This window comes from Alligator mississippiensis, chromosome 7 (genome assembly GCF_030867095.1).
Source record: "Alligator mississippiensis isolate rAllMis1 chromosome 7, rAllMis1, whole genome shotgun sequence".
Lineage (NCBI taxonomy): Eukaryota > Metazoa > Chordata > Crocodylia > Alligatoridae > Alligator > Alligator mississippiensis.
In genome coordinates, this window is record NC_081830.1 from 3,238,044 (window position 1) to 3,249,350 (window position 11,307).

Genomic DNA, 11,307 nt, shown 5'->3' on the forward strand with positions numbered 1-11,307 from the left:
TAAGTCTCTGGCTGGCACATCTAAACATTCAAAAACCTGTCTGTGCCTCTGTCTTGGCAAGACTGAAGGGCACAAATGCAGAGTCATTTAAAGCATTCCTGAGAAAGAGCCTTGCTAAATAAAGATCAGTGTGTAAAGTGTATTTCCCCCTCTAAAAAAAAAAAAAAAGAATTGTCTCCTTGAAGTTCAATCTGTTGAAGCTCTGCTCACTAATACAGCACTCAAGAAACAACTCTTCTGGAAATCACTTGAAACAGTGTCTGTAAAGTACTGAGAACTGATGCGTGACTCCCCAGGGAGACCACCGCAATATCTATGCCAGCCCCGCACTTGCTTAGCCAGGCTTTCAGCTATTAGTACAACACAGCGCTCGGTGGCTGATGGGCTGTGTCGGGAGATGCTCCTTTCCCACCAGGACGGGGTTGCAGAAGTGCAGAGGCGATTCTTTGATGGGAGACAGCAATGCCCCCCTGTCAGGTAAGGTTATTCTTGCTAAAAAGAAAAAAAGGCGAGGGTTCAAGATTGCACTGCGGGTCAGTTTTCTTACATAGGAATGTATGTGCCAGACCAGTTGCTGGTGTATATAATTAGCATGCTCACCTCTACTGCCCTTGATCAGACCAATGGGGTATCTAGCCTAATATCCTCTCTCCCTGCCCACCCAAGTCTGTTGGCCCAATGGGTCCGTCAGCTCAACATCTCCTTTTGCCTGACACCCTGTATTAGACAGCTGGACCCATCTAACACAGTAGCCCTGCTATGTTAAATGTCCTCTATCCCTTCATTTCCAATCAGAGCAGTGGAGTCAGAACCACGGCTCTACCTGATATAATATATCCTTTCCTTTTGGCTCTAAATCAAACCAATGGGCCAGGCTAGGGCAATATTTCCCAACCTGCCAATCAAGCTTTAACCGATGTTTCCACCTAGCTTGGTATTTCTTTCCCTATTCTTCAATGCCCCAAATCATACAGAAGGGCCCTTTATCCCCATCTCCCTGCCGTACTGGGAGGCTAGTGTCCCATCCCCCCAGCAATATCAGACCAGACTGACAGCACAGCTGGTCCTTCCCCCAACCTCCCTGCCGTACTAGATTATCCCTTATTGACCAAAAACCTCAGCCTCTGGTGCCAGGGTCAGCAACTTCCAGGAACATTTTTTGTATTTCTGACTACCTACTTTAAGCCCTGCTCTCCTCTCCCAGCCTCAAGGTTGGGACCCTGGGACTGAGTCACAAAAGAGCAGTGGGGAGGAGGAAGATAAGCTCACCTTTTGCATTAAGTTTTTCAGAGATTGGATCAGGGTGGAAAAAACTCACATTTAGGCACCTAAGTCCACTTCGGTGTTTAATACGTGGAATATACAAAAAACTAGAACTCTTGGTTCCAAAATGGTTATTAGACCAACTGGAAAATGGCAACAAAATTGTCTTTTTTTGCAAGCTTTCGGATCAAAGTCCCTTTGTCAGGATCTGGGAAAAGTGTAGATGGTACAGGAGGGTAAAAAGTCCCCATAGGTAGAAAATCAACCATTTTTGCACAGAGGGAGCTGAAGATGGAAGGCTGTCCCTCTGGGTCCATGAGAGTGTCTTTGTGAGCTGTGTTGAGTAGCTCTTTGATGTGTTGATCAGGTAGAAGTCCTTCCCTGGAGGTGTCAGATGGGAGGCAGGGAAGTAAAAATACTTCCTTGTAGTTCTGCAATGAAGTTTAAAATCCAAAATTGGCCGAAATTCGGCATCTTCCATGTTTCAGGCGTGTACTTGGTAGCCGTGTTAATAGGTGGAATAGAATCTGACCCTTATTTCTGAATCATAGTGAAGCATAGGTGACAGAAATAAAAGACTCAGGCATACAAGGCACTTTTAGGGTCCAAAGTGGGGTTTTGTCAGGATCAGAGTTGTGGTCTTGGTGCCTACGTTCCTTCTCAGACCTGCGCTGGGCTCTTAAGCCCCAAATAGGTTTTTTCAAAAACATGTCATCTGCTGAGTCCTCTTGCTTTCAGTGAGAGATGTGAAAGTCCCACTTGGGTACCTTTGTGAATGTGACCACATAGAGCAGTGGTTCTCAGCTTTTTTGCATTCAGTGCACCTCTGGTTAGACTCGAGGCTCCCTTGCATAGACGTGAAGCATCCCTGGGAAAGTGCTAGATCTTAGTTTTCACTTTTTTTTTTTTTGCCTGCAGAAAAATAAGAGTGGTTTTGGGTTGTTTTTTTTTCTATTGCAAAGAGCTCAGAGCACAACGATGGATTTGTATTTGTAATCTCTGGGTTTATCTTGTGAATCATGTTTGCAAACCTAAGTGCTAATATTGTATGATAACTTGCAACAACCTGGGGTACCTTAAGATCCTTTCAAAGGTGTCTTGGCTGTGTTTATTGGTGCACACTCAGTGCTTCTCTAAAGCAACTGCATTGTCTCTTTTCTTGACTTTTCATTCCATCCAGGAAGAGCACACACCAACTGCTGACACTTCCTTAGCCTGACGAAGGGTTTTTGAACCCGAAAGCTTGCTTAATAACTGTTCTCCAACCAGTTGGGTTGGTCTAATAAAAGATATCAAATTCACCCAAGGAACCTTGTCTGCCTTGTCTCTTTTCTGGCATTTATAGTGGGAGGCAGTGGGTGGATCATCCTTCACAGTGGTTCTCCTGGGTTTGGTTCTGAGATGGTGTAGGTGTGTATTAAGTGACTTGTCTAATCCTGCATAGTGAGTCTGTTTAGGTCCCCCCTTACCCCAGTCTTGGTATAGTTCTATAAGCATTGAGTCATCTTTACTCTCCTTCTAGATGAATGACCCTCTGGGATGCGCCAGGAGGGAGAATGGCACCATGGCGACGGTGACACAGTTCATACTCTTGGGCCTTTCTAGCCGCTTGGAAGACCAGTTCATCCTCTTTGGATTCTTCACAGTCTTCTACCTGACGGCCCTGGTGGGAAACCTACTTATCTTAGTGATGATCAGCATGGACTCCAGGCTCCACACACCCATGTATTTCTTCCTGGGCAATCTGTCAGTGGTGGACATAGGCTACACCACCTCCACGGTGCCCAAGATGCTGGTGAACTACCTGTCACAGGACAAGTCCATCTCGCTTCCTGGCTGCCTCACTCAGATGTACTTCTTCATTTCCTTTGGGGGGATCGAGTGCCTGCTGCTGGGGGTCATGGCGTATGACCGCTATGCTGCCATCTGCCACCCGCTGCGCTATGGTGTTCTGATGAGCCAAAGGGCATGCTCTTGTCTGGCTGCAGCTGCCTGGGCCGTTGGCTTGGCCAACTCGGCTGTGCACTTGGGTCTGATGTTCCGCTTGTCCTTCTGTCATGACAATGTCATCCGCCACTTCTTCTGTGACATCCCCCCGCTTTTCCAGCTCTCCTGCTCTGACACACGGATCAATCAGATTGCCACTATTGCTGTGGGAGGTCCTGTCACCATGGGCTCCTTCTTGGTGACTCTTGTGTCCTACATCTACATTGTTCTGGCCATCCTCAGGATCCACACCAAGGAAGGACGCCTCAAGGCCTTTTCCACCTGCACCTCCCACCTGGCTACGGTCAACCTTTATTTTGGCAGCATCCTCTTCACCTACGTCCGCCCCAATTCCAGCTACTCCCAAGAGCAGGATCGGGCTCTGCCTGTGCTCTATGGCATCATCACCCCCATGTTAAATCCTATTATCTATAGCCTGAGAAACAAGGAGGTGAAGGGGGCTCTCCAGAAAGCCTTAGGCAGGAGCTAGAAGAGTCTTGCCTCCTAAATAGTAGTGCCCTGGATTTGGAGCCAGCATTCCTGGAGGTTTAGGAGAAGAATAAGGCTGAATGAGTGAGAACAGGTTGGGGCTGGTAGCCAGGCCTCTCGACGTCTAGTCCCAGCTCTAGGAGAAGATAGTTAGAGCAGGGGATTGTGCATCAGGCGTCCTAGGATCCCTACCTAACGTAGGAGGTGTGTGCATGTGTGGGTTAGTGCTCCATGCAGGAGAGTTTCGGTAACTAAACCCAAGACATTTTCTGGCTTTCACTGAACTCTGTTCTCTTTTAAACCATATTAGGGCTAATGTTTTTTGGATTTGGAGCAAAATTTGTAAGGGTTTTTCCTCCACGCAATTTCTGAACATAAAAAAAAAAATTGTCTGCTTTTAGTTTTTTGACACATAGTAACCCTTTCTTGAGAAGTCATTTTTCCCACTAGAAGGAGAGACTCAGATGCCCATAATTTGGGTGCACATTGTTTCCCATTTGTGCCTCAGTTGTCAGTCTGTGCATTTGGGAAACCCTAATTCAGTGGGAAAAAACCCAATTATTTTTCATAATATTTTCCCTACAAAAAAGAAGAATCTGTTGGGAAGTTGCCAGTCCATAGCCTGCCTTCAGCAACAACAACAACAAATCTGGAAAAAGGAAAGAACAACAATCCAGGATTGTTTTTATTATTTTTAATTTTCCAGTGTTGGTCCTGGCCCTGCCCTTATGTCCCCAGAAAGGCAGAAGCATTGTCTCTCCATTGTATTCAATGGCTGTGAGATGCATGGTTCATCAACACCATTGGGGAAAAGAGCACCCATCGCATCCTCTCTGCCAGGATGTCTTTCTTACTGATCCACCCTCACCCTAGCTTGCTTGCTTTCTGACCCCACATATTCTCTCTGCTTGCTGTCTAAGGCTATATACAAGTGTCGCATTTGAACTGGTGGAATTGCAGTTTCCCCAGTTGAAATGCTATGTGAAGTACCAGTCACTGGGCTTCAAATGCTTACAAAAATGGCTGATGCCAACCCCATAACCCCAATCAATTGGACCCATTGGGATGTGCTTTGGCATCCCAGTGTGCCCTGCTTCTGCCCTCTCCTTCTCTCCAGGGAGATGCTTTTTGACTCAGACTACACACTACTGGTCCAGCCCAAATGATAGAAACCACCATATAAGCCCAGCCTCTGGACATGGAGAGGACAGTTTGACCCTGGAGGTAGGTGAGGTACTTGGGGGATGGGACTGGGGAAACAAGCCTGTCCTAGGTAGGAGGACTAGAGGATACAGGGACCCAAGGCAGGTTGGAACTAGTAGAGTTGGTATTTTATGCTCATGAAGACTTGAGTAGTGGGGAAGGTTTGGAGGCCATGTGCCAGGGGTGCTCCTCAAGATCAGACCTTCTCTGGGCAGAGATGTGAAGGGGTGAAGCCTGGGAGCCAATGGGCTGAAAGCTTGCCCAGAAAAAAGGGGGGCAAGGCTGGGGCTGCTGAAACCCAACCAAGTGTTTTGAGGCCTGAGGGGGACTGCCCCAAAGGGGAAGCACATTAGGGAAGCACAAAGACCCTGGGGCTGAGTTTGGGTAGAGAAGCGCAGGGATAACGCCAAAAGTTACTCCTTGCCTCTAGGGGCCACCTCCCCAGTATATTAGTAATAACAAAGGTGTGGCAGGAGAGACACTGGAGGTGAGGTGGGGTCACGGAGTGTGGCAGGCAGATTTGACCCAAGGGGGCATCAGGAACTGGGGTGGACCCACAGGTCTGCTACATGGTGCTTCTTATATTGCAGGTGATCTGCAGAACATGCAGACAATCCTTTGAAAATATTGTACAAGTTTCAGCTGGTTGAATTTCACGTGGCTTAAAGTAACTAATTGAACTCCAACTGTTTGATGTGAATTTCTTGTACACACCCTAAAAGGACAGTTTGGTCAGGAGGGGTGGAAGGCATGCTCAGCGGTTCCTGGTCTATGGGTGTTCCAGTGTCAGCAAACTTCCCCACTTACAAGCAATATCAACTATAACAGGGTTTATAGAATTAGGAAAGGGAGATGGGATGACAAACAGGTTTAAGAGCCCCATAATAACCAGTATCTACCTCAACCCACTGTTAACAGCTCTAGCTCAGTCAATAGGTTTAGAGTTCTTGCCTAGTCCCACAGATGGTCAGTAGAGAGCTAGTGTAGCTTTAGCCCAAGGTTTCCCTTGCCTCGCTGCTCCTGGGGTGCACCGCTTCTTGCTGCTGTTCTTTTAGATGCAATCTCAGCTCTTTCAGGATCTGGTAGATACAAATTTCTGCTTGCTGGTATGCTAAGAAGTTCCACTTTTTAGGACCAAGTGAGTAACAGGCTCAGACTGAACTTACTAAAGGAACTTGTGTATCACTAGCACATATCCCTTTATGGTTGGATGGTGAGATGTGATACCATCCCCCTAAGAAGAGGTCACCAACCTGACACCTCTTCTCCGCCAGCTCTTGGGAATCCTGAGCTGGGTGTTTCTTCACCTTAGGCTTCGACACAAGTCATGGTGAGCAGCAACCATTGGCTACATTTGCTCAACTTTCTCCTACAGCATCAGTCCCCTGATGAACTTTCCGATTTCAGAAGGCAGGGCCAGTGCATACAAACCTGACTTCTCTTGCCTCTTAAAAGCAGGTAAAACATGTTATCACAGTCAAAACAAGGCCAAAGGAGTTTTTCATCCCTTGCCCATATATACAACTAGATGATATGCAGATAAGAGAAAAAGTTCCCTGTAATCTGACCTTGCACACTAATGGTGGTATGCAAATAAGCACCACAGAAATGTAGTTACACATGGTACAATTATGATCCTGTTGCTACTGTACAAGTTTCACTTGAGATACAGAAATAAATGTTGTATAAATATGCAGTTGAGCTTATTTCAGGAATCATTCATTGGGTAAGTTTTTCTGACTGGTATATTATTGCAGGATGGGATATGTTGATTGAAACGTCTGACCTTAAAAATCTATCAGCTAGATTCCTGTCCACTGTAAATTAGCAGCTGTCAATTTACCTGTGGAATAAACATTTTTAGTTGTTGTAGAACTAGCCTATCAGCATCTTGGGATCTGGTTGTTGTTCTGGCATGCTCGGGGGTTGGGTGGGTTCCCAGCCATCCTCCTCTCCCTCTGAGAGGACACTGACCCAAGCAGCCTGAACACCAAGAGGCAGCTGCCTGCAAGCAGCCTCCCAGAGCTCGGGTGCAACATAGAAAGATTGACTCAAATACATATTCAGTGGTGAAAACACAGATAGGTTCGTTAGAAAACTGAACAAAGAAAGGAAAAGGGGGCCGGGGGACCAAACCAAACTAAAACTAAGACACCTGCATGTGTGTGCAAACACACACACATGCAAATGCAGATGTACACACAGACACACACACACACACAGCCTCAGGCACCCTGGTTCTCTTCTGCCACAAACTCCCAAGCAAACTTTCTCTTTCTTCATTGCTCCACCGAGGAATGACTCATGGACCCTGATCCTATCCTCCTTCATCCCAATGTTTTCTCATCCCCTGTCCGTTGTGATTCCATTTCCCATGGCCCAATATCTATTATTTCCTCCATATAGGATGCATCTACATGTGCGCTGGACTATGCAGTTGTTACTGCCCAGTCATTTAGCACTTGCTTAAGCAAGCAGTAGCCAACATTAGTGTACAGTCCCGACTCTGCACAGGTCTTTTACAATGCTACCATGCAGTAGTGTTGGCATCACGGTTCGTACCCACTGATGCCATCTATGTCCCCATAGCAATGAGCTACGGTGATGTAGCTCATCGCTATGACGACATAGCGTCTCATGTAGACGTGCCGGCAAGGTTCTAGCTTCAGATACTCCAAGACACCTGGTTAATTCTCCTGACCCACAATTTTCCTCCATTTTTAAACTCTCACTCCCGTTATATAATCCCTACCCACAAATCTCTTTCCTTCCTCTTAGTTCCTTGCACCCTTGTTTCCAAACATCACCCCTTTCTCTTCTCCTCTACCCCAACTTAAGGCCTGGATACTGCTCCATTACTTTTTAGTTCTTCTCCACCTCCCTTGCTCTGTGGTTGTGTTTTAGATATTACTTTCAGAGCTGCTTCCTCCTTGGTAGGCCTGACGAGGGTTATGTTACCCCTTTGTCTTCCTCAGAATTACAAACGACTTAAGATCAGGGTCCCCCCAGATATTACTCCTCCAGCCAGAGCAACTCTGGTTTGGGAAAGAAGGCCAGACTACTGGACTTCCCATCCCACCCCTGAAGTGGTATGGGTCTGGAAGGGTACTATTGATGCTTTCTTGCCCACATCTGCTTGAGTGCTCCAACTTTTTTTCCCCTGAACGCTGTGAATGAAAGGGTAATGTGCTTGAGCTTTTTCCTCCTACCTTCATCCCTGTGACACTATTTTTCTATCATTTTTAGGTCTGGTACTTCTTCATGGAACATTTTCTTTTCTTCCCTGAGCCCAAGGCTGGTGACGAGAGCGCTGCAGGTATCAGGCATAGGGACTTATGTTCTACAGGAGATTAAACTAGAGCACAGCTATTCAATTCTGCTAAAATCTATATGGCTAAGACTGTTTGCATTTGGGTCTTTGTTTCTGAGCTGTGCAGGACTCCAAGGAACGAGTCCCATGAGCCTTTAGAAGAAAATAGCTGAAGAATTGCCTCCTTGCTTCAGTCCTTTTATATAAGGCATGGCTGAGCTCAGCTGCACACTCAGAAACGTGGTTGGATTTACTTCTATCAGTCCAGTGAGCAGAGGAAAACCTCTGAGTTATCTGTGCTTCTAGGGATCTAGATTAGTGGTTGGTGCAAAGGAGATCTGACACATGAACTGGACATAAGCAAAGAATCTTGGTAGGGGAAATTTGAATGAGACACAAGATGAGGAAATTTCCGCAAAGACAACTTTAGTAAGTTTGCTCAGTCGATTAAAGATCTTGCCTTAGTAAGTTGCAGAGGAGATCTAGGAATATAAAAGTTGAAAGCTGGTTCCAAAAATTATACTGAATATTATGTGTAGTATCTAAGGCATGAGAGTGAGTGAAGAAATGTTCAGTGTTTTTACTATTAAGTCAGATAAAGTTCTGCAGCATATTTGGAGGCAGGGTGGGGAATGGGACCTTCAGGGAGCTCATCTTTTTATATAGCATCTTTGATCTCACAAATTACATTTGGTTCTGTTAGCAGAAAGTTTCCAGGCGAGATCAATTGAAAGCTATACACTTTCAGATAAGAAAATATCTACCTAGCCACAACTCAGGGATTTTTATTTTTGAGTGTCTTAATGGAGTATCAAAATACTTTATGTCAGGTCTTTTCAGAGGCAAATAATTTATTATGTTCCAATTTTCCAAGAGGAAAAAATAATGGGGAAAATCTACATTCTTAGCATGCAATTTAGAGGCATTATTGATGAGAATATCAAAGCCACTGAGTTTGTTACTCTCCACCTTACCACTGCCCTTGTTTTATTATACCCAGGACTTGCACGGTGCCCTGGGAGGGAAGATGTCCAACTGGACCACTGTAACCGAGTTACTCCTCCTGGGCTTCTCGGACACTCGGGAGCTGCAGATCTTACACTTTGTCATCTTTCTAGCAACATACTTGGCAGCCTTAGTGGTGAACCTCCTTATTATCACTGTTGTAGCTATGGATCACCACCTCCACAGCCCCATGTACTACTTCTTGGTGAATTTGTCCATCATTGACCTTGGATCTATCTCTGTTAACGTCCCCAAGTCCATGGCCAATTCTCTCTTAAACATCAGAACAATTTCCTATGCTGGATGTGTTGCCCAGATCTTTCTTTTCCCACTTTTTTGTGCAGCTGATTTTGCCTTCCTCACTATTATGGCATATGACCGGCACGTTGCCATCTGCAAACCACTGCATTATGAGATAATAATGAACAAGAAAGCTTGTACTCAGATGGTTGGCAGTGCATGGGTCAGTGCTATTCTCTATTCTGTGATGCACAGTTGGAGCATATTCAGCAAACCCTTCTGCCATTGCAAAGTGATCAACCAGTTTTTCTGTGAAATCCCCCAGCTCCTTAAGCTGCTCTGCTCGGATGCATACCTTAGAGAACTGGGCATTCTTGTATTCAGTATGTGTTTAGCGTCAAGCTGCTTTGCTCTCATAGCTGCGTCGTATGTTCAGATCTTACCCACAGTGCTGAGATTGCCCTCTGAGGAGAGCCGGAATAAAGCCTTCTCCACCTGCCTGCCTCACCTCATTGTGGTCTCCTTGTTTGTGATCACCGGCACCTTTGCCCACATGAAACCCACTTCGAACTCGCCCTCAGCCCTTGATCTTTTTGTGGCTATTTTGTATTCTGTGGTGCCTCCGCTGATGAACCCATTCATTTACAGCATAAGGAACAAGGAGCTGAAAGCTTCTTTGAGGAAACTGCTCCATAGGAGGGTATTTGACCATAATAACAAATTCATCTCCCTCTCATGACTGTCATTGTTATTCAAAACAGCTATAATGAAGTGATGACAGTATTTTTTCCATAAAAACATAATGTGCAACCAATTTATTGAACATCAAATGTTAGTGTTGTAAAAATTTTATGTATCAGGAACCAAATGAATAGACCTTTTGTTTCTGTATTCTCCCTCTCTGGATGTCCATTTTCAAGTGACACATATCACTCATATTATTTAGGCACTGCCTATAATGTCTATGTCTATCTGCCTATATATATGCATCTCTCTCTCTATATATATATAGATGCACATATATGTGTGTGTGTGTGTGTGTGTGTGTATATATATATATATATATACACACGCACACACACACACACACACATACATATATATATATATATATATAAGATTTTTTATCCCCCCAATTAGGGAGACCCGAATACCAATCAGACATCTGTTTTATATAGATATACAGATATAGATGTGTGTGTGTGAATATATATATGTATATATACACACACATATATACACATATATAGTGTGTGTGTGTATACACACACACACACACACACATACACACACAGACACACATATCTATATCTGTATATCTATATAAAACAGATGTCTGATTGGTATTCGGGTCTCCCTAATTGGGGGGATAAAAAATCTTGTTGAGGGAACAGTGGATTTCTTGTTGTCCTTTCTAGTTCCTTTCCCCCCGTATCATTTGGTTGATTTAATGGAGTAATGTTGTATGAAGCCAGAATGGGTGATTATAATTAACAAAGGAATAGAGCACAGAACACAGGATTTCACTGACTTATTTTTTGTTAGGACTTAATCTTTTCTTTCAGAAATGCCCGATCTTTATTTAAAGAGCTCTGGGGGGTTGCTTTTTGGGGGAGGATTTGAAGAGTAGCAATATGGTTTAAATTGTTTTGTACTAAGATTCTCAATAGGTCAACTCTTTGGGGTTTTCTAAGAGACCAATATGCTTGTGTATCCACTAGTGAAGGAATGAAAAATGTGTCTGGACAGCGTTGTTTGGACATTGGAAGTACGATGTTTGGACAGCACTGTTCCCTGCTTTCTAAATTTTT

General features: G+C 44.7%; 1 protein-coding gene across 1 annotated transcript; it reads left to right on the forward strand.

Moving 5' to 3' along the window:
* Nucleotides 1-2,566: 2,566 nt before the first annotated feature.
* LOC132251598 (olfactory receptor 5AP2-like) lies at nt 2,567-6,605 on the forward strand. The gene has a single exon (XM_059731534.1). The coding sequence runs from the start codon at nt 2,786-2,788 to the stop codon at nt 3,737-3,739; it is 954 nt and encodes a 317-aa protein (XP_059587517.1). The 5' UTR covers nt 2,567-2,785; the 3' UTR covers nt 3,740-6,605.
* The last annotated feature ends 4,702 nt before the right edge of the window (nt 6,606-11,307 follow it).

What these genes read in the sequence shown, in the direction of transcription:
- LOC132251598 (XM_059731534.1), top strand. Translation starts at nt 2,786, where the DNA reads ATGAATGACCCTCTGGGATGCGCCAGGAGGGAGAATGGCACCATGGCG.